General features: G+C 39.6%; 1 protein-coding gene across 8 annotated transcripts in view; it reads right to left on the minus strand.

The window, feature by feature from the left end:
• The window catches only part of LOC117421243 (la-related protein 1B-like), a 57204-nt gene that overhangs the window by 17694 nt on the left and 12208 nt on the right, over positions 1-27302 (minus strand). For 4 of the 8 annotated variants that reach the window (XM_059033793.1, XM_059033795.1, XM_034035379.3 and 1 more), the window contains 7 exons: positions 15635-15696; positions 14285-14344; positions 13765-13933; positions 12567-12644; positions 11945-12088; positions 1880-2017; positions 847-1015 (listed from right to left, as the gene is read on the minus strand). In XM_059033793.1, the coding sequence (XP_058889776.1) occupies positions 847-1015; positions 1880-2017; positions 11945-12088; positions 12567-12644; positions 13765-13933; positions 14285-14344; positions 15635-15696 (820 nt within the window). The remainder of the gene's footprint in view (positions 1-846; positions 1016-1879; positions 2018-11944; positions 12089-12566; positions 12645-13764; positions 13934-14284; positions 14345-15634; positions 15697-27302) is intronic. The other 4 variants (XM_059033818.1, XM_059033816.1, XM_059033801.1 and 1 more) reach the window with 3 other exon arrangements.

Genomic DNA, 27302 nt, shown 5'->3' on the forward strand with positions numbered 1-27302 from the left:
GCTCTGGACTCCTGACTGGAGGGTTGTGGGTTCAATCCCAGGTTGGGGGACACTGCTGCTGTACCCTTGAGCAAGGTACTTTACCTAGATTGCTCCAGTAAAAACCCAGCTGTATAAATGGGTAACTGTATGTAAAAAATAGTGTGATCTCTTGTAACAATTGTAAGTTGCCCTGGATAAGGGCGTCTGCTAAGAAATATTATTATTATTATTATTATTATTTATTTCTTAGCAGACGCCCTTATCCAGGGTGACTTACAACTGTTACAAGCTACCACATTATTTTTACATACAATTACATTATTTTTACATACAATCACCCATTTATACAGTTTTTTTTTTTACTGAAGCAATCTAGGTAAAGTACCTTGCTCAAGGGTACAGCAGCAGTGTCCCCCACCTGGGATTGAACCCACGACCCTCTGGTCAAGAGTCCAGAGCCCTAACCACTACTCCACACTGCTGCCCCAGATATTATTATTATTATTATTATTATTATTATAATAATAATAATAATAATAATAATAATAATAATAATAATAATAATAATAATAATAATAATAATAATAATCTTTAAACCATACAATCACTCATGCCAATTAGCATTATTTTTTTACAAACAGTTCATAATTCAAGCATAAATAAGAGAAAAATGTCTCACATCAATCCCTCCGGACATCCTCAAAATTGGTGCTAAATAATCATTTAAAAAGGTTTCTGAAAACCTTCTGAGCTGAAGCCTTCTTGAAAACACAAAAAACAAAAGACATCCAGTAGCTCTTTTAAACAGACTTAGTGCTGGCCTATATAGGAAGCAGCAGAGTTGATGTGTGCATGTTTACTTACATTTGCCTTTTTATATATTCTTTCAGTAGGGTTTCCTCCACTGTGTACATCTGCACTCCTGTGCCATCGTCGTAGTAATACATCATACTGGTGCTGTACTCTGTCTGGTACCGTGTGTCAGGGCCTTTTGCGTAGGGATCCATGTATCCGTATGAGTGGTCATAATGGACTGCAGAGGGACCGGCACAGGGGGTCAGCACACAGCCATTCATACATGGAAGCAATTCACTACTGGCAGCAAAATCCAGGGTAAATGATGAAGTACATTGGTAAAGCCAGCCATATCCAGAAGCACATGTGCTCACTTCAGTGTAGCATATTAACGGGTTTTCACATTGCAAACTTAAGGGAGCATTAGACTACAGGTCAATGTCTTAGTTTAACAGGCTGGAGCTAAAGCCACCGTCCAATAAAAAGGTACAATACACCACACTTGAATTAAATAAATAGTGCAGAGCAAATTATAACAATGTATACAGCTATGGTCAAAAGTTTTGCATCACCTAGAAATTTTAGGATTGAGACCATTAAAAAAAAAAAAAATTATATGAACAGAATTTAGATCTTATTAATTAAACATCATGTAAAATCAAATAAACTACAAAATTATATCACAAAAAAGTCTACCAGAAACCATAATAGTAGTATAGTGTTTCATGTTAGATTTCAAAATGTCACATTATTTCATTTTTGTCAGTTTGTCGTTGAGTATATGGAAAACTACAAAGCCGTGTGTAATTCAACATGTTAACGTAACATTATTCAGCCGGTTTTATTTGACTGTATGAAGCAAAATTTGCTAATTCTATAGCGTGATGCAAAACTTTTGGCCATAGCTGTACTTGGGTTTAGAAACTATATTCAGAAATGATGTTTATGTTTCCATAGCGCATTTAGTCTAATAATGTATAGCACTGCAGGTTTGACTGGGACATGACAAGGTTTAAAGATCAAAACATTTGTCATTTATACTTTGAGAATGAAAGTTTAAGTGAGATCAGGACTTGTGCCCAGGCTGCCCATTTGTACTCACTGTGAGGGTTGCCCCTGCCGCGCCCTCTCCCTCTGCCACGCCCCCTGCCTCTCCCCCGGTAGCCTCCCCTCACATTGGCTCCTTCACTTCGCACACTAGACACCTCGTCCAGGTCATCTCTGCGATCCCGGCGCCAGCCTGAGGGGAGAGCAGCCAAGAAAACCAGTCAGAGACAAATATGCAGTCTTGCTGTTACTATGATCCCATAGCGACAGGTACCCCCAATACAATACAGGTACTTCAGAAGCCAAGGGGTGGAGGAGAACACAACAAAACAAAAAAAAAAACAACACTTCTGTTTCGTGTTTTTTTCAGGACCTGTAGAGAAGTAAGCATCTTACCAACATGATCAGTTTAATGTAATGTAAGGAATAAGGCTTTTACTAAATCTACGCTCAACTGATCAGATTAATTACAGAACTTATCCAAGCAGGTTTTTAATTGCACAAGATAAGAGGTCCAGGAAACCACAGATGGAAAACATGACTTAACACAGGCTTGATTGAATTAATGCATTTGATATATTTTAAGGTGCAAGACTAGTAGATTCTACACTCTCTATGACTGATCTGCATTTACAGCAGTAACATTTTTACTCTCCGTCTATGTGGCTTCTGTATTCCTTTTTCAATGTAGCACTTTCACAAATGTGCTTGGGAGGAGGCCCCCCAAGTGGCGCATTCTCCGCTCGGAGTGTAGCGTGCGCCCTATACCTTAGAGATCGCCAGTTCGAATCCAGGCTATGTCACTGCCGACCGTGGCCGGGAGTTCCCAGGGGGCGGCGCACAATTGGCCAAGCGCTGCCTGGGTTGGGAGGGTTTAGGTCGGCTGGGGAATCCTTGGATCACCGCGCACCAGCAACCCCTGTGCCTGGTTGGGTACCTGCAGGCCTGCCTTTGTGCAATTCAGAACTGCGTGGTCCTTTGACGCTGTAGTTCTGTAGTGGCTTCACAGTGGGCTTGACGTGCAAAAAAAAAAAAAAAAGGATGGCTGACAGCACACGTTTCAGAGGATGCAAGTGCTCGTCTTCGTCTCTCCCGAGTTAGTGCAGGGGTTGCAGCGGTGAGCCGGGTTGAATAATTGGGTATTCCAAAATCGGGGGTAAAATAATTGCCGGTTCCCAATGTTGTAACATGGAGAAGAGAAGTAACAGCAAATCCTATTCTGCTTCGTTTGGGTGCTTTACAGTTGTTTTACAGTGTAAATGCTATGCACTTGGAGTGGCTAAAACAGGGAGATCGGCAAGGCCATAAGTCTGGGCGTTGAGCCAAACATGACTTCTCTGAAGAACAACGGCCGATAGCTGGAGAAATTGAAATACCCAAGATAACACAACAGTAGCAAGCTAACATCCAAAATATAACAAGTTAGAAACAGTAATTTTCTACTGACAAGCAATTCTCAAGGCTACTTCAGCACCTGACACGATGTCACATCTTTTGCACACAGTACCAAGAAAGAGGCGCAACCACAAGACGTTCTCCCTTTACCATCGGTTAAGTGCCAGGGACAGGGGAGGGGAATAGGGTATTAATAACCATGCAAGCTGGAAAACTGTGAATCTTTCTTTGGACCAGAGAATGATTCCCTGCACATATTAAAATAAACCTAACATTGATTAAAGAAAATGACTCGGTGCATTTTCTTAGAAACATTGGTACTCACTTTTAAATCAACTTCATTGGCAAGCCAGCCACCGGACTGTTTCCTGATCAATTTTTCCCAAATACCGGGGGGCTACAGAGAATCCCGTTTGCCCAGCCTGCATCCCCTGCAAAGGACCAGGACGAGACCTATGGACGGAGACTGTTTCTACTTTCGGCCCAGTGTGAGGGAATCTTTGAACCTGGACGACAGCCTGAACCTACGATCACGGACATTTGTGAGTACAATAAATGTTTTGTTGTTTTATATTTGCAGTTTCTAGAATGTAGAGAGAGTCAAGGGCAAAGTATGAAAGAGGACTTTTGACTTCTTGATAATTCATGTACATTGGGGACATGAGTTATCAAGAGTAAGAGGACTTGTGAATTTTAGTTAAGTCAAGAGAGATTGACCGCTGAACTAAAAGTGTATTGATTATTAGGACTTTATGTATGAAAGAGGACCTCAAAAGTCGGAGTAAATCGTGTAGTGTTATGACGTGCCAGTAGAAGACTATTGGACTACTGACACGGACTTGTGTTGCTTACAGGTATAAGCATACTTGTATATTTGTATTGTTTAGGGTTGTGTTTTGTTGGGAGACTCGTTGTGAGGGGAGTCTCATCAACTCCAAATATTTCAAAAGACAAGGGTGCGGGTCATCAAACACGGCAAAGGGGGACCCTATACAAAGGGCACTAATGAACCTGTCAATACTATAGGGCAAGAATGTGTATGTTCAAATGACAAGGAAAAGAATAAAAAAATAAAATGCATAAAGGCAATGAGGCAGACTGCTGAAGAGTTGAAAATATAAGAAACTATAAGAAACTGTCTGTTGAAAATAATAGTCTGAAAGAGGAAGACAAACAGTTTGAGCCAATTACAAGTACTTCTATGGTTGAAAGGCAATTGGTTGCCACACAACAATTAGAGATGCGTAAGGAAAATGCAGCCCAAAGACAGCAATTGATAGATTGCCAGAAAAAAGATAATTAATTTGAAATCAAGTTTGAAAAATGCACAGATAGCCTATCAAGAGTTATGGAACGTATCGGGAGAAAAAGACAGACGGGTAATGAAGGAGTTGAGGGGAGTGAAGAAAAAGACAGATGTAAAGCAAGAATGATAGAGATAGGGATAAAAATGAGCAAAATTGAGATATGTGCCCGGGAATATTATATTTAAAATATTTTCATGAATGTTTGCTCGTTTGTGTGTGAGTTTTATGTTTTTAAGACACAGGTGGATTTCAACACCTATGAATCATAAATAGATATTTGCACTACAGATTACATGAAAAATAGAGGATATATTACTTTAGTGAAAAGGACACTGTGGAAAGCATCAAAAGGGATGCTGTGAGCGGGAGTTCCCAGGGGGCCAGCGCACAATTGGCCAAGTGCCGCCCGGGTAGGTAGGGTTTAGGTCGGCAGGGAAATCTGCGCACCAGTGACCCCTGTGGGTGATAGGGCGCCTGCGGGTCTGCAGTGGCGACATTCAGATCTGTGTTGTCCTCCAGAACTATAGGTCTGGTGGCTTTTCTGTGGATCCGTAGTGCGAAAAAAGACGGCTAGAGAGGGACACGTTTCAGAGGATGCGTGTGCTGAGTCGCTGGGGGGCTGCAGCGATGAACCGGGATTAATAATAACACAATTGGCAATTCTAAATTGGGGAGAAAAATGGGGCAAAAAAAAATCACTGGCAACGATTAAATTAAAAAAAAAAAAAAAAAAAAAAAGGGATGCTGCATGCATTTTTGATTGTCACAATGTTTTTGTTATTAATTGTTACCTTGTCTGCATTGAAGTAATTACAGCTTTCCTTCAGGAGGAGGAGAGTGCAGATTACACTGTGAAAATGTAGAGTATAATTATGCGTAAATGTAATTCTGTTTAAAAAAATTTAAGGAAAATTTAAAAGGTGTTATCAAAGTATACTGGTAATTCAGCAATGATTATGAGTGAAGCTGGACGTGGTTTTATTCTGGTGGTGTTGCATAAATGAGTAGTCAGTTTTAAATGACAAATTAGCATCTGTTACAATATGAATCAAGGAGTGGAAAAAAATGGTTAATGGAGGTCAGCAAACTGCATACCAAACCCCAAGTTTAGACATGTTAATTGGTAAAGATAAATTTAAGCAAAAAAAAAAAAAAAAGAAATGAGGAAGGTAACATTTTAGGCATGGATGTTATGGCAACAAGAGGTTACACAATCGATCTCAGGGCTAGAACGATCTACAAAGATTTCAACTCTGCAGCAACAGCCTGACAGAGACAGAGTGAGTTGGGTGCATTAGCTGAATGATGTGGTTCAGAACAGGGCTTCCGAGAGCCGTCATGCCAACCCCTCCCCACCCCGGCACACAGGGTACTACATTTATCTGACTTTGTAGTTTACTCATAAGCCCAAGGAAGAGCATTATGACGTGTACTGTGTATTGTGATCACTTGATGATCAAACCAAATGGCAGCTTCAGTGATAAAGACAATAGATGGAATGATACAGTTAAAGCACGAAAGATTGCAATATTTAGAATGTGTGTTTATAATGCTGTAGCTCCCTATTGCTTTGAAATAAAATTACGACTGGAGTTTGCATACATTTTAGGTTCTGTTGCAGTCACAGACAGTCGACAATGGCTGTTTCTGTTTTCCTGCGAAATCACGTTGACGGACAGGTCACTGCAATAACAGAGGTGTTTGCTTGGCTTTACACAACCTTGGTAATTACTGCAAACGTGCTTCTAAACCAAGCAATGATACTTGCAATCTTAGCCGTGTCTGAGGAAGACCATTTCAACTGATACAGTATTTTGATAATGGGTCTGAAGGAAACTGTCAACGACGCATAGACGTTTCAATACCTCAATTAAAGTCCGCAGAAGGACAGTTTACTTTTTCTCAATGTAGTTATGTTTAAGTTATTTACAGTATTCAAACTTTTTTTCTAGGTAAGTGAATAAATTTTTTTTTTGTACAAACTCCACATGTGTAATAGTCATTAATTGGAAGCTTACTTAACATCAAATAACATACATTTTTAGCATTAAAATACATTTCAATGGTGTTGCTATCCCATGACAAAAATAAACCACTCATCTCTGCTCTTAACTAATAAATAACCTGTATTACTAAATATATTTGTATTTTAAGCAATATAACCGATCATTCTCTAATTGTGTTTACCACCAGCTGAAGAAAGTACTTATTTAATTTATTTCACACGATACATTTTTTAACAAACTGCTGCACCACGTTGTTTTGAGCAAATTATAGATCTTAATAGAATAATTCATACTCTGGTACCTAATGTGCAACTTTAGGGTTCTTTTAAATTTCTAAAATTCTGATCGTCTTTAAAAAAAAAAAAAAAAATTGCTATGCCTTTTTTTCAGCTTTTTGGTGTAGTAAAATATGAAATGCGAAAGTTCAAATCACTGCGTGAAAGGAAGTGTTTTGACAGCGCCTGCACTGGTGCAGCATACACAATCATTACACCACAGAAGCCCATCGGCTCGGGGTGCAGAACGGGAGTTTTTGCTTTTTGTTTTTTAATGTGGTGGTGGGAACGCAAAGGGTCTTGTGCAGAACTACTTGTTTTAAAACATTTTATATATTTAAAAAAAAAAAAAAGTTCCCCCTTCGGGGCATTGGGCCTCTGGAAAATGTCCCAGTTCTCCCCGCCCTCTCAGAATATACGTGTTGGTGCGAGGGATTGACAGTGCAGTACAGGACTGCAGGCTTGGTGGATTGTGCTACTGGTATGATAGTCAGTCCGTTGGTTAGTGTTTCTTTGTGAATATAGGGTATGAATACCCTCTTATGGAAGTTCAGCGCAGGACGCTGAGCTAATGGCAGTATTGTGATGCGTAACAAAATAAAGTCTACTGCTCACTGTAATACAGAACAGACAGCCGTAGTAGCAAAAGCAATGATGCACTCAGAGTAGTAAAAATGCATTCATCACAATTGGCTGTGGGGAAATGCCCCTGTAAATTAATTATCTGCTAAATTACATGCTGCTATTAATTGCAGCAAGAATAGCAGTACTTTTATTTCTGTATGCCCAATTGAGAAACATTAACTGCTGAATAATTTTCTTTGTAACTTTTATTTGGCTAACATCTTGCAGAATTGTTCTTTAACAGGTAACATCATACAGTATGTGGACAACATACTGCTGCAGACAGGAACCATGGAAGAGCACTACCTGGAGGAGGTCTTGGATCTCATGGAGCAAGCTGGCCTGAGACTAAACCCAAACAAAGCTGCATTAATGAAAGCATCTGTTTGTTTCCTAGGAGTACAGGTAGAAGCTGGAGGACACACACCTGACCCAGAAAGGAATTAAGTTGATTCAAAATCTGCCCCGCCCACACACAGACACATGCGGCATTAGAGGCCCTTAAAAAGACACAGATTGCTGCACTGGCTCCCCGCAGCCCTGATAACACATTACCATTCATCATTGAGGCAGCTGCATCAGAGAAAAGCATCTCTGCTGTACTGATGCAGGAGGGGCATGGCGAATGTATTCCAGCGGGTTTAGCACATTGATTCTGCACACACCGGTGGCCCTCCTGATTAGAGGACAGGTTAAGAGAGTGTCAGCACAGAGATGGGTCACTGAGCTATCTTGTAAAGATATCACAGTTTGACTCTCAGCCTCTTACCAGCTGGCTAGCATGTTAGCATACGAAGGGGAACCACACTAATGGAGTGCCAATACCAATCACCAGTAAGGTTACTCATGACCGATTCCTCCAGGAAAAGCTTTTGGACACTGCCAACCGCATGGGGGCAGCGCATCAATGCACAGTGCAGTCCTCTCAAACCCCACATAGAGTCTTCCTTTCAAATTGGAGACCAGATCATGCTGAAAACATGAAAACAAAGCAGGCCGTGGGAGGTGAATTGGGAAGCTGGGTGAAACAACCTGAAATTGGCAATACAGAAGCGTGGCAGACCAATACAGTACTTTTGGTTCCACTGCAATCAGTGTAAGCCGTATCAGAAAAAGGCTGTTGAGCCCACACATACTGCATAAGATTATACATTAAACCTGGTCTTTTGTGTCCCCCCCGCAGGTGAATTATGAAGTACCAGCTAACAGCTGTGATTGGCATACTCACCCTGCTCACTAAAGTGCGATGGGATCCACCAACAACATTGGTGACAAAGACACAGTGCATCAAGAAAGGACAGTATGTGCAGCTGCAGTTTTAAAAAGCGCTAGGACTACAGACATGGCGTATGGACAGTCAAAGGTTTAGATCTGATAAAATATGGAAACTGCCTAAAGAAGATAAATATCCAGAGCCCAGGTATACCCAGATACTGTGAGAGCATAATTCTACTGTGTCCTGGGGACAGACTTGGAGAACTGACTCACTGACACTTTTGCAGTGGGAAAAACACATAACACAGTATTACTCCTACTGACGAACTGCAAAACTACACTTACTCGATCATATTACAAACCTGAAAAAGCAATGGGTATACCCGAACCGGAGGCTGAGGAGTTTGGTGGGACGATTCTTATCTAGACTCATATTTCCTCCCAAGTGCATAAACTGGTTAAAACAGCTCTACAGAGAGAGGAAGAGAAGCTGCTAAAGCTAAAGTCGAAGTCGATTTGGCACAATTAAAAGACACCGTATTGAAACGTTATGGGTGGTCAGGGCAGGCCTTGGGGAACACATTTTGGGATTATATTGTATTACTAATACTGTTAGTGGTAACAGCACTGACAACGCCAACAGTTAGATTGGACCATTGGCAGATGGGAAACTGTAAACTTAGATAAGACCCTCGGGATAGATAGCACATGTTTGCAGTGTTATGGCAGCAGTGTGGAGTAGTGGTTAGGGCTCTGGACTCTTGACCAGAGGGTCGTGGGTTCAATCCCAGGTGGAGGACATTGCTGCTGTACCCTTGAGCAAGGTACTTTACCTAGATTGCTCCAGTAAAAACCCAACTGTATAAATGGGTAATTGTATGTAAAAATAATGTGTAAAAATAATGTAACTGTAAGTAAAAATAATGTGATATCTTGTAACTATTGTAAGTCGCCCTGGATAAGGGCGTCTGCTAAGGAATAAATAATAATAATTGTACTGTGTTGTTTTCTCTTTACATTGTGTGAAGAGATATTGTGTAGTTTTTTACGTTTATTTTCTATTTTTTTTTTATAGCTTTGTGATTGCGGTGTTTTGTTTTGGTTTGTTTTTGCTTATAGCACACTTACATATAGAAACAGCAAAGGCTTCACATAATGTAGAGACTTAGAATGAGAGGAACATGTTTTACTAGAATATATTATACTAACATGTAACTTGGTGTGACTACTCAAAACCAGCGAAGAGGCCATCTGAGGGCCCGGGATCAAGTGAGCAACTTGGTTGTAGCGGACCACCTCCCTCCATCTTTAATTTAAAAAAGGTTGGGAATGTTGTAACATGGAAAGGAACAGCAAATCCTATTCTGCTTCGTTTGGGTGCTGTTTGTTTTACAGCGTAAATGCTATGCACTTGGAGTGGCTAAACTCACAATTTCCTACACTCTGTTAGTTCAGAAAGATTAGCCGAGGAGGTGGGAGCAAGTGTGAAAAGCTATCTATCTACAGCTGCATATTCTTGAGAAAAACAGGGAGATTCAGCAAGGCCACAAGTCTGGGCGTCAAGCCAACAGCAACTTCTCTGATGAACAACGGCTGATCGCTGGGGAAATTGAAACACCCAAGATAACACAACAGTAGCGAGCTAACATCCAAAATATAACAAGTTAGAAACAGTAATTTTCTACTGACAAGCAATTCTCTAGGCTACTTCAGCACCTGACACGTAGGCATCTTTTGCACACAGTACCAAGAAAGAGGCGCAACCACAAGGCGTTGTCCCTTTACCATTGGTTAAGTGCCAGGGACAGGGGAAGGGAACCACCTGTGCAATAGGGTATTAATAATCATGCAAGCTGTAAAACTTTGAATCTTTCTTTGGATCCGAGAAGGATTCCCTGCATGTATTAAAATAAACCTAACATTGATTAAATAAAAGGGTATTCTTAAGAAACATCGATACTCATTTTTAAATTGACTTCGCCAAAATTAAATAAATAAAGAAATAAAGAAATAAAGAAATATAAAATGTGCATGGGGAGACTGACCTTTCATTGATCCTGACAACTGGGTTTGAATTTCAGTCATATTGCATATTTGGTTTTCTTCAAATTGATTGATCAGTTCATGTTACAGCCCTGCTCTCATTAAATTCAATGTTTCTCTGCACATCACTTTAATAGGTAGTCTTGAGTGCTTGTGTAAATAACTAAGACTATCCATAACGCAGGTAATACTGCGAGCTGTGGTAACAGTGTGGAACCCATTCAATCACTGTACACTTAACCACACACTGAAACTTGGCCGAGCTTAGTGCCCCTTCCTTTTTCAAAAGATCCAAACCTAAGAAAGAAAGAACCTTTGCCGAGTGTGAATAGAAAGGATGAAGAAAGAGCAATGAGATGTAATGGAACCACAGTCACAATACATGTCACCAAACACTTCATCCAAACATGTCACCAAACACACTTTGCTTGTCTTACATCAAACAGGTGCATAACACTAATACATAAACCTCTGCAGCAAATTATACCTTGGTTTCACCACTTTTCAGTAATAGCAGAATTATTCTTCATTAGGGTCAGAGGGCTACAAATGGGCAAGACTTGTGCCGTTAGCTTTAATGGAGATTAGTACATTGTGAAACAAGATGCCAGGTATGAGGATGCTTAAGTGTGGAGGAGTCAGAGTTTCTGATTCCTTCATTCAGAAGCATCAGAGGATTCATTAACACAACTGTACAATTCAAAGAGAGTTTACACACTTTTAAAATCCATATAATGATACAAACCTTTATAAAGAAGAAATTACTTTACCCTTTGTCAGACACTGTTGTGTACAGCATGTTTTTGAAGTCTGAAGGCTCTAAACACACACGCATTATGCTCCAATTATTAGCAAACAATATAGAAGATGTTTTTAGAACGGTGGCATATTGTTCAAGACTTCTGCCAGACCCTGTACTTCAGGTTATTTGTTGTGTTTTATTTTTTTTTACATTCATACTCAATACTCATAACTCATGGTTCAGATTATTGATATGCATAACAAAAAAAAACAAAAACAAAAAAACAACACCAACCACCAAAAAGGAAACCGAGTATGGACAACAACAGGCAGCGCGTATCCATGACATCCAGGCTTATGACTTATGCCTCACTAAATGTGGTCCCTTTTCCTCCAGAGGTAATCTGACCACACAGTTTCATGGACCTACCTCTCTGGAATGAGGTGCATCGTGGGGAATGTGTAGTGCCAGTATGATACATTCTTTTTGTACGTAAATGAACAGTAAACTTACTCCTTGAATAATCATATCTTCTGTTATTGTGCAGCGACCTGCTGGATTCGGAGCGAGAGCGAGAGTTGTTTCGGGAGCTGGGTCTCTCCTGGTCGTCCTGACTCGAGTCTTCTAGGTGTAGTGGTACCCATTTATGTTTGTTACCTGACGATAGCGCAGATTGAGAACATTATTTTTTCTTAGGCCTCAGTATAGTACTCTCTAGTAAGATAACTCTAAACTAAAAAAAATAAAAATAAAAAATAAAAAATAAAATTATTATTATTCTAAAAGCAGAAGGAAACGTGGAAGGTTTTTGTTGCTTGTGATGAAATATGGCACTTGCTACTGAAGGTTTGAATCTCTTATAATACACAGACACACAAACAAAACCCACAAGTAAATAGTGCAGCAATACATGTGGGTTACAGTTCAACAATAAAAAAAATAAATAAATAAATAAAAAAGCTCAACAGTCAACCCTTCTCATGTTACCGCAAGACAAACAGTGTGTTGCAGTATACAGAACAAAGGGACCAAGCCAGGAGGTTTTGGGTTAATGGGTCAAACTCACAAAGCATTTACACCAGTACTACGTATACAGGATTTACAGAATTTATATAAACACAAAAATCACTTATACCTTTATTGGCTTTATTTATTGGCTTAATTAAATTGTCTATGCAAATGTTATCCTGGTTTACTTGTTCCACTTCTTTTCCTGTCAGAAGAGATGGGACTTTGAGTGGGGTATCATGGAACACATGCAGAAGTAGAAGGGTTAATTCAAGTTAGAAGTTGACATAACACAGGGAAACATCAATTCTGTTTTCAATCTTGTTTTTTGTGGCAGTGTTTCTGTTTTGAAATGTAGTGACCAGAAACCTGGTTTATTATTATAAAAGCAATGACAAATGCTGGTGTGTGTTAACATCCATTTAGACACAAACAAAAACTATCTCCAACACTACTCTAGATGTAAACAACCACGTTGCTCATCGCCCAACACAAAAAGTGTTTTTCTTTCTGTGTTGCATGGATACAAGATTAAAAAATATATCACATTCTTTCCCGCTATAAAGATTCAATGAAGCCAAAGGTTTACACAACTGACAGTCAGTGGGGGGGGGAGGGGGGGGGAAATTCTCTGTTTAGTAGATTGGTCTGAACAGTGGCAGACACTAACCCCCCACCCAGGAGAATTACACTCATCATGAGACCTCCTTAGGCTGCCCACACTGGGCACAGACTTGCTTGTACTGGACAGGTATGAGGGAGCTTCTCTCGTAATATTTGTAGGGAAAACCAAGGGCTCTATGGATGTTAAAAATATAGCCGCACAGGATACGCATCTGACAAACAATATCACGACAGATGAAGAAAATTTGTAGTATTTACAATATATTGTGTAGATTGGGCAGGTGACTTAAAACATGAACAGTGACTTAGTACTTTTCAGTATATACACACACCTTGTTAATTTACAGAAACCTATTTTTCTGGGGGTAAAACGAAGAATGAATCACTGGTAATAAAACGGATCATGTTTGAGGTGCCACTGCACTTGTGGGATGTCTGTCTTGATTTTTAGTAAGGAAGTGGTCTGTGTAGGGCAAACAGGCAAAAGACGCACTGCCCTCGGGCACCAGAAACCAGAAGGGGTGGTTGAATACTTTTAGGAGTCACTGTATTTGCGTATCATATACATATTGGACACTCAAAAGTCTTCAGATACTCATTTTTTGTTTTTTTAAAATCATTGACAATCAAAATGAACCGCAGTGGTGGCCAGAGTGCTTGGGATTGAGAGGCAGACTGTGCTGCTTGTTAGTTGAGCCTACCTTTCCTCTTCATGGCGGCCGACTGCGAGTCCTCATCGCTGGTCGGGTCCTCTTTGAACTCCTTCCTGGCCTCGCCGTTCTCTTTGCTCTCACTGTTGTTCTCCTTCTTCTTCTCGTTCTGGTTGGGAGAAGTCTTCTTGGTTTGGGTATTGATGATGTTCTGGTGCTGCTAAATAGGAGAAGTGACATTACAATTTATATGAGAATACATATAGAAACTGATAGAAAACTCTCTCCAATTCAGCCATAGGGTTAAAAGGTTACTATACTTGACTTGGTGGTTTAAAACATGCTGCGTTATAAAAGGCAGAGCACTGTGCAGTGTGTCTGCGTTAAAGTGGATCTAAACACAGTGCTTCCAAAGTGGAATGACACAGGAATGGCTGTTCCAAGTCTCCTTTACTTGAAGACTACGACCTCCACAAGCTAAATACATTTTAATCTTACAAAGCCACCTAAAGCTGACACATGCTTACCAAGCTCAGACTTGGAACTGATTTAAACTGTGGTATGAACTCACCTCTTTGTTTGCTATTTCACCAGGTGTGGGCCAGTTTGTGATATCACTGAAGTCACTTGCCTGCATGGAAAGAGAAAAATTTATTTAAATTCAATCCAAAAGGAAGGCACAGTAACAAAGTACAATAGTTTGTGGATTATGATTTTTTTTTTTTACATTTTTTTTTTTAATAATGCCTATCTCAGTTTATAAAAATTAATTATTCTAACAGCCAGTTACTTGCTGCTGTTGCTTTATCTGCTTGTTGAAGCATTTAATAAGTGAATTACTAGTTTCAGAGAAGACACTTATCGCTGTACCCTTTTAAATTGTGATGCCGGAGACTGTATGAGACAGCACGTTCTCTATTAAGTACATGATAAAATATACAAAGTAAACCAGGTTAAACTGGATACAAGTTGCTTTGGAGCTGGAAAAAAAAGAAAAAACGTTAAAAAAAAAGAAATAAACTTCCTCTAAATGTCAATATTTAACAAGCACAGAATGGTTTAGGGAAATGAAAATGTACTTTTCAGATTCATGCCAGTACTATCAAAGTGAAAGCTACATATTAATATTCATATTGATTCTTGAGGACTTGCTTTTCTGACTCCAGGTTGTTTATACGATAAGATCAGTAAAACAGTGAACATGAGATCTTCATCAAGATTGCATGTGTCTTGTACCATTGAGATCTTCATCAAGATCGTATCTGTCTTGTACCATTTATGAAATCATTACTACGTATGCTCTTCAGGATCGGACTTTTGTTTTTTGACGATTATATAGTTACGGATAGAAGTACCTGTAGATGTGAGAGAGCTCCTTTACTGAGATTAAGTAGCACCAGCTGGCTCAAAACCCCAAAATAGCCTACACTCCAGAATATAAGAATAAAGATCTATTGCACTGTGATCTGAAAGCCCCGCTTGAGGCATTCTTGGTTTTGAATGTCGCTGGCTTTTTTTTGTCTAACTGTGTTAGTGAAGTATGCAACAGTTCTCAGAGCTGCACTGTTAATTCTTCCTCACCACCTGGATACAGATCCAAATAGGGGTCTATCTGGAAGACACTTCCAGTGTTTCACTCGAGACTGAATTACCAGCATCATCAGCTAATATGGAATCCTTGATGCGGAGCCCTGTTCGGCATCTGTTCACACAGTAACCTGATATTGGACAGACAGATCACCCCTGATTCGTAAATAGTTTTTAGATCTCTGATTACCAGTGAATAATGCTGCAGCGTGTTGACATCAATGAAGCTAAAAATGCAATAGTTAAGAGTTCTGTATGACACAGCCTCCGAGACACACACTAACATGCTGCTGGTAATGTACTGTATTTCAAGGTTATTTCCTTGGCAACCTACCTTATTAGGTTTCTTTGTTTTAGGCTTTCCTGCCCGTATAACTTTGGTTGAACTCTGTTGCTCTGAAAAGAAAAAGAGAATTTACTTTAAATGATGGTTTTCAAAATGTACATTTTTTATTCCGTAAATTTAAAACATGGTCTATGGAAGGCTTTTTTTTTGTCTGTGTGACTAAGTTTCTTACAGTTTTGCATTTAATTTTATGCACTGGTATGTCAATAAGAACAGTTATGCAATTATCAAAAACAAACAAAATTGACACAAACACTAAATTACAAAGTTTGTGGAATATTACATTGTACTGCATTTTTAAGCAATAGGCCTAGATGTTGCAGTAAGAGAGGCCAAGGTGTGGGAAGATACACTGGTATATCTTTAATTTGCTAATGAGTTCAGTGAGGGGTGTGTAATTATAAAATGCCAGTCAGTCAGGCTCCAAGTAGTCTAAATCCCAAACAAACAGGTCTTTCAGATACTCAAAGTCTCACATGTAACAACAGGACTTAGTATCAGCCTCCTAATGCTTTCGAGTACCGTGAAGAGCCTCATTGCATCAACCACTCTTCTGGAGCCAACAGTACTGGCCACAGCTACATGCAAGCAAGCTACACTACATTATTATTATCATCATCATTATTTTTTTTATTTATTTATTTGGCAGGCGCCTTTATCCAAGGCGACTTACAGGTGTTACACGGCAGTACAGGGTTACAATGCAAGATTGATATTTAAATACAGTATAGTTTACAATAAGTGCAATAATACTACTAGAATACAATATGAACTAGGATGCAATAAGTTGGGATTAGAACATTTAAACCTACATTGACAGAGTAGAGCAACAGTGCATATCAGCTCATAAGAAGAATTCCGCAACCTTCCCAAACTCAACAAATTGAGCACTGAACCAACAGCTGGGACTGAATAGATGGAAATGCAACTGCTCCGGTCCAGTCTCTATCAGCAGGTCTTGCTGGGAGGCACAGGTCTTTGAGGGCCCCAGGGATGGGCAAGGTGATACTATAGCATGGGAATGTAGCTACTCTATGAAAAACACTATAAAACTTTAAAGGTTAAAACAAAGGTTGCGATGCTGAAGAACAAAGTTTTGTTTGTAACTAAAACTTTCTTTTCATAGCATAGGAAACAGTGGCCCACAAATGCTCTACAATGTCCTGTATGCAAAGAAAAATGCCTGAGCAAGCATGCCACACATCCATCAGCGAGACAGCACACTGCAAAAGAATAAACAATATATGGCACCTACCGGATCAGTGCCCGAACACCCACCCTGGATAAACAGCTCAATGCATATTGTCCGAGTTGCAGAGTGTGAGGGCCCTATTTCATGCTATTGTATTGTGCAGGGAATTTTCAAAGGCTGTTTTGTTCAATGCATTACCTAGGTTTAATTAGAAGCCTGTATACAGTACATGTACTGTAGGCTAGTGTAGGGGTCAGGTGGACAGGACACATTTTGAAACAGAGAATACTGGAAACTGGGCTGACTGTACAGTAATCTAGTAGGCCTACTCTGCCTGGTTGATTGCTTAAAATACATTTGGTGTTTTCCTAATATTTTCAATGTATTATTCCAACATTCTAAGGCTATCCTGCTGTAACCAATACTTTAGTGTTACTGCATCAGCTGCTCAATATGGACATATTAGACAGCTGGTCTATTAAATTCAGTTGGTATCTTAAGGATCGCGTCTAGTTTCCTCGTTTTGGGCCAGTTTCATGAAGACTTTAAATATAAACCTTATTTAGTTATTTAAAAACTTTCACCCAAGTTCATTCTTTTTGTGTCCTGGTTAAACATTCTAATCTTCAAGGGCTCTGCAAATGCAGAATAATTTATTTTGATACATGATACACCTGAATCAATTTTAATCAATTACGCCAATGTGTTCTTCTTTTAACTCTGAGGTTATCTCACAACTTGAAGTAGCCCCATGTGCAGCACTGGAAAGTAGATTTAACCCTAAAGGAGACTGTCAACTGCCAGCACACACATGTGACCCTTTAGCAGTCAAATATGTCATGCTGTGCAAATTGAATGGTGCTTTTGGGGCTGAACAATAAATGCATCTTAAACATGCTGGGACTAATTCTTTAAATTACACCATTTGTCATTGGGGTGATTTGAGGATAAGGACCAAGAAGCAAGGATTATTTGTTACTCAGGTTACAGATGACACTGTATCAAGGAAATAGAAAGAACCATTTGATTAAGTAGCTCAGCCTATTACCACAATAACTTTTCTTCTCTGTGGCTGGCATAAAACAGGGTGCTTATGTTTATTTGGACAGAGTTCTCCAAACACTTGGGATGAGCTTTTCTGCAAATAAAAAACAAGCTCTGAAACTCTGCTAGGTGAATGATTACAAATTTGTGTGATCAAGCAAGCGTTCTCAGCACAGTGTCAGGAGACTGCTCAGAAAAGGGCTTGTAACCAGAAGGTCCCCGGTTCAAATCCCGGCTCAGCCACTGACTCATTGTGTGATCCTGAGCAAGTCACTTAACCTCCTTGTGCTCCGTCTTCCGGGTGAGACGTAATTGTAAGTGACTCTGCAGCTGATGCATAGTTCACACACCCGAGTCTCTAAGTCGCCTTGGATAAAGGCGTCTGCTAAATAAACAAAAAATAATAATAATAATAATAATAATTTACAATTTATAATAAAACTCAATTGCAGTGTTAGGTAGCTGCCACTAGGGTACCAGCAGTGGCAGTCCTAGTGTGGGGTTAAATAAACACAAAACATTCAAAACAAAGCACTGTTCAAAAAATAAAACTTAATCAAACAGTAGTCGAGCTCTACTCCAACTAAAAAGGATGTCCCGCTCCAGGAACACTGCCTCTCTGGTAAACACACACAGTCACGAGGATTCACACCCGATCCATCTCGGGCTTGCAGAATAAAGGAACTGGCTTTCCATCTCCTTCTTTATACCATGTGGCCAGGCCTAATCGATAATCAATAAATCAATTAACACCTGGCCACATTCCACACCTGTCTTATCATTCTAACCCCAGCCTGCTATAGTTAAACAAAAACCTTTTCAAATTTCAACAAACATTATTTACAAAACTAAAGAAAACAAAATACCGAAAAAAAAAAAAAAAACCCTCAGCCCTGCCACAAGGAGCTGGTCCATCAATCTCCATGTCAAACTGACAGTTTTTAAATGCTCATGTACTCGATGTTTCGTAGGTTATGGTAAATCTAGTGTACTTTATCATGTTCCTAATTTCTAATTTACAGCCAGGTCAGGGGATGAGTGTTACTGACATGCTCGTTTAAAAAGGCTTAACGATGTGCACAAATGGGACATTTTTTAAGCCTGGAACTCTTTAGTTTATTGTAGGTCTAGGTGCCCAAGTAGACCAATGTCTTGTAGCTGCTTTAATTCAATCCATTACTTATAATGTAGCCCCAACAGGGAATGATCATTCTCCAACATATCCACTTCCCTCTATCCAGTTACATCAGAGGGTTCTCACTTTTGCACACGCACTGTTAAAGAAATGAAAGCCATCTCTGCTATCGCTCTGTTAAGATCAAGCCTAATCCCGGGGGTCCCCGAGCGGCTCATCCAGTTAAAGCGCTGCCGCTGGGAGCGCAGGATGAGTCGCACAGCTTGGACGGCGCCAGTTCGCGCCCAGGCTGTGCAAAGAGGCCGAACTTTGCTGAGAACTCTGAAGGAGGGCGTCACATTGGCTCTGACGCTCCCGGGGTGGGGGATGGGAAACCGGCATGGACTCTCCTCACCACGCAACAGCGACCCTACTGGCCAGACACCGAGCACATTCAGAGTGGATAGAAAGCAGGGCTGAGCTCTGTTCTCTGGGATCGGTAGCCCCACCCACCTCTGCTCTGGATTGCTCGGCGTAAAAGTGATTCTGGCTTTAGGCTTGTGAGATCGGAGGACGCTCACACGCCCTCAAAACGTCTATGCTGTGTGAAAAAAACAAACAAAACCATAACTGCACATTCCAAATTGGGGGAAAAGAAATACAAATAATAATTGGTCACTCTAAAATTAAAAAAAAAATTAAAATAAATCAAAATGAAGCCTAATCCAGCAGTACTGATTCAGATTAGATCTGTGCTGGTAGTAAGGGTGGACAGCCATGCTATTTTCTTATATTCACACAAACAACCAATACTTGTGTAACCTTGAAAATTATTATGCAAACACAATTTAAAGGTACCAAATGATGTAGGGTAAAATGATACGAGAGTGTTCTAATCTAGTCATACCAATATAAAAACAATAGGCTGTGCAGTTACGATTTGGGCTGCAACATCTATGACAATTTTTGGATTGGGCGGTCTACTAACTAGCTGGTCATTCTTTTAAAAACTGCAGCTTGAGCAGCACTATCCTTTTCCACTGTTTGTCATGTTACAGCTTACTATCAGACCAGATTGTACAGACTGCACTAACAGCACTAACCTGGTTCATTTAGCCTATTTTTACACAGATGATACACCATGAATGTTCATAGAGTACTGAAGTAGCCTCTCTGAACAGGTCACGCGGCTATGCTCGTGAGTGAAATAACCACTCAGAGTAGTTTAAACTGAAATGAAACAGCTGAATTTGGGTAAATACTCTCCTTAGAACTCTGGAACTGCTTAACAACAGAGAGTCGTTTCTGGATTTGAATAAATGAAGATAGATTCCAAAGTGAGATCCATTAAAAAAAAAAAAAAAGAATGCCCAATCGCTTTTCCCCTCAACGCAGCAATTACCCGAAGGTTCAGTGGAAAGTCCTCCCTGCCGGTTTTGCCTCCCTTACCCACGGCAGCGACAGAGCCTATGCGACGCACCCTTCAGCATCCCCAGCAAAGACAACCTACTTCACGCAGCCAGGACATGAACCTGCGCTGTGTGACTCCCCCTGCGCACCACACGGCTGTGCTTCTACCAGGTGAGCCACTCGGGGGACCCCTGAGATACAGTATTTTTAACCCCAATGATACAGTACCACCACATACAGGAAGAGCCATTTATTCTAATGCCACCAGAATACTGTGTGTAAACTTAAACCAGTAAACCAGATATCAAACCTTGGTGTCAGAAACCAAACCTGCAAAAAAGAAACTAGTCTTAAAAAAAAAAAAAAAAAACACACCTACATGTTATTCAATGAAATTCACAACTACATGTAGATAATAGGGTTTTATTTATTGATATACTTCAATGGAAAGATTCCACGAATTCTAAATGCGGTTGAGCTAGAGGGATATATGCCCTTAGAATCTTTGTAACCGCTTCACAAAAACAAATCAAACAAGATCACTCCATCAGCTATTAACTAAATGTCGTTTAAAGTTTAAATTTCTGCCTTTTTAATAAGATGTCAATTGAGGAATGGCTAAATCAAAACATCCCGGAAAATACGAGCACCTCTGAGATGTCTGCAGGCACTGTAAGTAGTACAGAGAGAAGTACTGTGGGACAGACTGAACTGGTTTCTTCATCAAGCTCTTCCGAAGGTCGCACTTCTTCTGCTGTCCAAGTACTAGGCAACTTTCCCGGAAACATTTTTAATAACTGCTCGATATCTGGAAATATTCAAATCAATTACCAAGGAAAATACTTTATTATTATTATTATTATTATTACAACTGTACTAATAATAATAATAATAATAATAATAATAATAATAATAATAATAATAATATCTTTTTTTCACAATCTTTTGTTCTCTGTTTTCAAATAAAAGTATACAGTTTTAAAAACGCTGATTTGTACACATTTTATAGAGAAGATCATTGTTATGGAGGACTATATTTATAGAATGTTCGTTTTAGAGTACTTATGTGGCAGGATATGTAGAAAAAAAAGGAAAACCTAAAAATTCAGTTGAATATCAATAAAAACTATAGTTAATTGTGCTGTAACATTGAAGTATATAAGCAATAAGACCCTCCACACAGGGCATTACCAGGCATTATACGACCGTTTGGTTGTAATAGCGTCCTCAACTTCGTCTCGGGCCCCATTATGGTCGTATAATGACTGGTAATGCCCTGTGTCGGGTCTTATTGCTTACTTACTTGCCTGGAAAACAGGACGCAGAGTCATCTTACTTTAGTATTTTCTTTCTTTCTTTCTTTCTTTCAGTTTCTGTTCATTTAAATGTATTCCTAGGTTGCACAGCCATGGATCATGCCAGAAAGGGAGTCTCTTTGGTAGGTTTTGGAACCATAGCTTATCTCTTTAAAAATATTCGCTAGCATGATAACCAGTGCTGGGAACTCATATTAAAACAAGAGGCATTACTGCAACTGAAGCTATGCGTTCTCACTGATACTACACCCTGCCCATGGTCTTCATGTTTGATAATACACTCCTCTTTTTTTAAATGTGGGGAGGGTGTAAGACTAGTCTGAAAACTATATGATCTGAGACAGAATTCAGGTTCTAAAGAAAACAGACTACCTGTTCAGGTGTTTTTACATGCAGTGTTTTACATGCGGTGTTTTACATGCGGTGTTCTACATGCGGTGTTCTACATGCGGTGTTCTACATGCGGTGTTCTACATGCGGTGTTCTACATGCGGTGTTTTCAAGCCCCTGAGGTGCAGAGCACTGATCAGGGTTAGAAACTCACGCTCACCCGCTCGCCCGAGGTGAATTAAATCTGATGAAGACTAGTTGATGTGTGTCTCAGTAGTCCTCTGGGCGAGTACTTAAAACAAATGTACATATATACTCTCACGTTCAGCCTTGTGTTAAAAAAATGCAGGGAAGCCAGTTTCTAACAGGGTGTAGCAATGGTGAATAAGCATTCACAAATAATGCTTAGAAAACAGTCACTCGGAACTGAAACCTCCCTTCATCTCCCCTGCAATGCAAACCCCACTTAATGGCGTTTTACATTTGTGTTCTCCCTCTGCATGGGATGCAAAGTTTATCATTTGAATTTACTGAAACACGTATCTTTTGAAGTAAGTGTAAAGTCATTTTACAAAAATGTGGAGATTACTGGGTTACGACCCTGACTGAAGATGTCACTAGCAAAGGGGGGGCCGGTTGTACTAACGAGGTCAAACAATAGGTCACGTTTTACTAAACATTTTAAAACTAATAAACAAACAATTACCATAAAAACATTATCATAGTATGTTGCTTAAAACATAATAACACAATATATTCATAATAAAGTTGAGTTCTTATCTATAAACAGTAACACGTTTAAAGCTTGGGACTCGCTGTCTGTAGCTCGGTGTTGTTTACATTATCGTCAGCATATTTTAAGTGATTGAAAAGCTGAAATTACTTTTTTAAAACACACTTTTCTTATACCAATACAGTATTGGTGAGCAATAATCGGTCTGTTTGAAAACCAGGCTTTAATCAGTGATAATAGGGGCACAGGCAGTGATTCCGTGAGCGCTCTGGGGCTCAAGCACCAATGGGGGAAAATAAGGTCCAACACAGTGCAAATAAATCACCAGATCTGTCAAATTATAGTGTGGATGCTTCACAAGCAGAACTGTTATTGCAGCGTTTAAAAATATAAAATCCATTTATACAAAGTCTCCCAGCTTTCTTTAAAAGATCTGCGTTTCCCTTGTTTTTCTTTTGTATTTGTTATGCTCTCATTAGTATCTAAATCTAGTAGATAAGTGTCTGTCAGTTCTGGCAGATTCTACTGTACTTGCTAAAGCGGTTTTCTCCCACTGTTAATTAAAAAAAAAAAAAAATAGCCGCCTAGGTAACAACTGTATCCCGACAGCTACAGTGAAACGTACTGTCTTTAAATTGGGACTTTAGTGAAGACTGCATGTGTACGCGAGTACATTCATTATTGTAGATAGTAATTCATAGCCAGCCAACATTTCTGTAAATAGCAACACATGTAATGTACAATAAAATAAACATTTCATTTGTGTCATCGCTGTCAATTTCAGGTGGAGCTTCATGGTCGGCAAGGTGACACAGCTGAGAGAATTTTTCCTCTGTCATCCCGTCTGATGCTGTCAGTGTCAGTTTCTCAGCACACAGTACAGTAGTTGCTCAGTAACGAGGTGAAAACATGCGATTGATCGATCTGTATGAGCGTTTATGAAAGTGCTTTGTTTAAAAAAAAAAGTGTAAATCTAAATTTATAACAGTGTTTATTTTTAGCAAAATAAAATCTAAGCCTATTTTTAGGGACACCAACTGTTGCTGTTGATTCCAACTTAGGCCCTTCACATAAGGACTAGTAAGTTTACATCAGGACCAGAAAGTTTCAAAGGTACTAGTCCTTTGGACTAGTATTATTATTATTATTATTATTATTATTATTATTATTATTATTTATTTATTAGCAGACGCCCTTATCCAGGGCGACTTACAATCGTAAGCAAATATATTTCAAGTGTTACAATACAAGTAATACAATAAGAGCAAGAAATACAATAACTTTTGTTCAAGCAAAGTACAAGTGTGACAAACCACAAGTGATAGTTACATCAGGATATGATTAAATAGTGATAGTTACATCAGGATATGATTAAATACAAAGTACTACAGGTTAAACACTTGGCAGATTACAGTATTCTGAAGTACATGATTAAATGCAGTAAAATAGGGGGCAGATAAGAGCAAAATAAAGCACATTTACATGAAGGGTGATGGTGTCCCAGGATACAAACAGAGGAGTTCTACAGGTGCTGTTTGAAGAGGTGAGTCTTAAGGAGGCGCCGGAATGTGGTCAGGGACTGGGCAGTAGCGCAATATTGTTAGTTTCTAACCCTGCTGATGCACTTAAAAAAAGAAATAATCCAGCGGATGACTTTGTTTCTATCCCTTAAGAGCTCAGGGAAGTGTCTCAACAAAACTCCTAAACGTTTGTCCATTTTGAACACACAGACCTTCCCCTGTAGTTGTTGCTGCATTCATGAAGTATTATTAACACAAGAAAATGTTTCCTGTCTACCTGCTCTGTATGACAATTCTTCCAAAATGCCCTTCCGTATGAGAAGTGTGTTCTCCTCCAACACCTTTCACTGGGAGTCAAGAATTAAGCAATTGCCACAATTTGCCACTTGACAGAAAGAGAAACCTTATCACCATCTGTTGGAAAACATGGAACAAGTATTGAATAGCAGTTTGCTACGCATGAGGAATGACGGCTGTATTCATGTTATTTTTCTGAAAAGTGATTTAACATTGGATAGAAAAAACTGTTAGTTCCAAAAATGCAAGCACTGCTGTGATAGATGAAGGCTGCAATATGGTAGAGAAGTTAAGATTATTTTGTGTCAAAGCAAATGGCTGGCCAGCAGCACACGGCTGTACAAACAAGTCCTTTGATCTCCAGCCCTGACATGAAAGAAGTTTGCCCTTCGGGAGTCCACTGGGGTATAAAACTAGTTAAACAGGTTTTTGCTTAGAAAATACAGCTGGTTTATGACGGGGTCATAAAGCTAGTTTTCAAGGGGACCGAAGGAGCCAGGCTCTAAGACTTCAGAGAGATCCAAAGAGATAGTGCCACTGGGATCAAAGGGTCTTAGGCAAATTGGAGAGATAGGAACAAGGAAGGTGACAAAAACCAGATGTATGGACCTTTGTGGCACCAGGGTCTGAAGACTGCACTGAGTTCAGAGATCTTCACACTAGATCACACACACACACACACACACACACACACACTCACACACACACACACACACACACACACACACACACACTCACACTGAATGAAATATATGGTAATAGGATAATGAGTTGTACCTTTTCTATTGGTTAAGTGTCAGAGAAAGAGGAGGAGAGAGACACCTATGCAGAAGGGTATTTAATGTCATGCAACAATTGTAAGAACGAGTATTCTGTTTGTCCTGTACCTGGGACCAGGCTCCCTGCATATTTCAATAAACCTAACAACTGACTGAAGAAAAGGACTGTGCAGTTTCTTGAATCTACTTACTCACCATCCTTTTTTAAGTTACATCACCATCATAAGCCACATACAGTACAGTAGGAAAACAAACAAACAAACAGAACACAGACCACAGAAAACTCTGCCACACCCAAAAGATTGGTCAAAAGGCAAGCATGACAATCTGAGGGTACAAAAAAACTAAAATGTTGCCAATGGGATTCTACTATTTAATACAGTACGTTCCTGACCTGCAACACAGCCAACAAGAAGACACACAGAGAGCTTACAGCTTCAGAGGAAACACAGGAGTACACTTAAATCAGGTTAATATCAGAAAAGTACAGCACCATCTTATATATCCACAACAAACCTGACAAGTACTCAATTAATCACTTTCCTCGCTGGATGCGAGACAATGCACTCAGTCTTATGAATTTAGCCATCAGAGTCACCCAATACACTGTACTGTATCCAACAGGAACTACCAGCACATATTACAGCAACATGGTACACAGCTCCCTTGTTATACACCCCTTTTCACTTGTGGGGATGAATTTTAACAGCCCGCTCGCCCTCTTCGGAGGCTCATCGGTTATACGGCCATCCTCATTCACTGAATAATTGCAGAGCTCCATGAATGATCATCCTCTATTAATGCACATGGAAAAATATTCACTTGACATACAGACTGTCAGATGTTTTCTAATAAGTCCTCCAGTTCATTCGTTCATAGCAAGCCACATTATTGTATGGTTAGAATCATACTTGTAATTCCAGTTTGTTAGGCCCCTTTTGAAACAGTTTAAAAGCATTGTGTGGAGCTGACACACTTAACATTAGACTCTCTCTGCATGTACAGTAGTAACAGACCAGTACAGTAGTACAGTATTTTTCCTTCCCAGGCAAGGACCTAGAGGTTAGCAAGAATCGTCTGCCACTATCCCAAACACACAAGTATGCAAGACAAGCAAACTGATTTGAAAGAAAGAAAGAAAGAAAGAAAGAAAGAAAGAAAGAAAGAAAGAAAGAAAGAAAGAAAGAAAGAAAGAAAGAAAGAAAGAAAGAAAGAATATAATCTTGACGGGTTATTGTTTTAAACAACACTGCTGTTAACGTCCCAAACTAAACATCTATTAAAAATGACACCTGGCAATCCGTTATTTAGAATACTGTATGGCAGAAAGCTTCATATAAGGCAGTAAGTACTTGAAAGGGTTCTGTATGTTACAAGACCCGATTACCCTGTGATGGGATTTAGTCGATGGCCTTTGACTTCACCCGGTCTCGTCTGGTTTCAGCTTACTTTCGGGCACGCATTGTTTATGAGAAGATATCAACATTTGATTATAAGGCCTTTCACTACCAATGTCCCCCCAAAGTGACAGATATCTATTTTATTCAAAAGCCCATCACAAACCATTAGATTGAAGACAGATCTAAAACTGGCAGATGCAAGCCCTTTGTGTTCATACAGTAGGTTGTGAAAACCAACAATGACATGGGTCTCTTTAGTTTGGTCTACAATTTATGTCAAACCCTGTTTTGATTAGTTTTTATTGGCTCTTAGGGACAAGAGTAGATAGTAACATAAATGCCAAAAGAATGCTAGGAATTGTATACTGCAACATCCTATAGGAGACCCAGGAATACGTTTCTTTCCATGCAGCAATAGGGGAGTAGTTTATTAACATGCTATACTAACCCCAAGGTCCTACCTCACTGTACCTGGTAATGAATCACCAGTCTGTCAGATACATTCCCATTAGGTTAGCCTC

The sequence above is a fragment of the Acipenser ruthenus genome, chromosome 1, assembly GCF_902713425.1.
Source record: "Acipenser ruthenus chromosome 1, fAciRut3.2 maternal haplotype, whole genome shotgun sequence".
NCBI lineage: Eukaryota > Metazoa > Chordata > Actinopteri > Acipenseriformes > Acipenseridae > Acipenser > Acipenser ruthenus.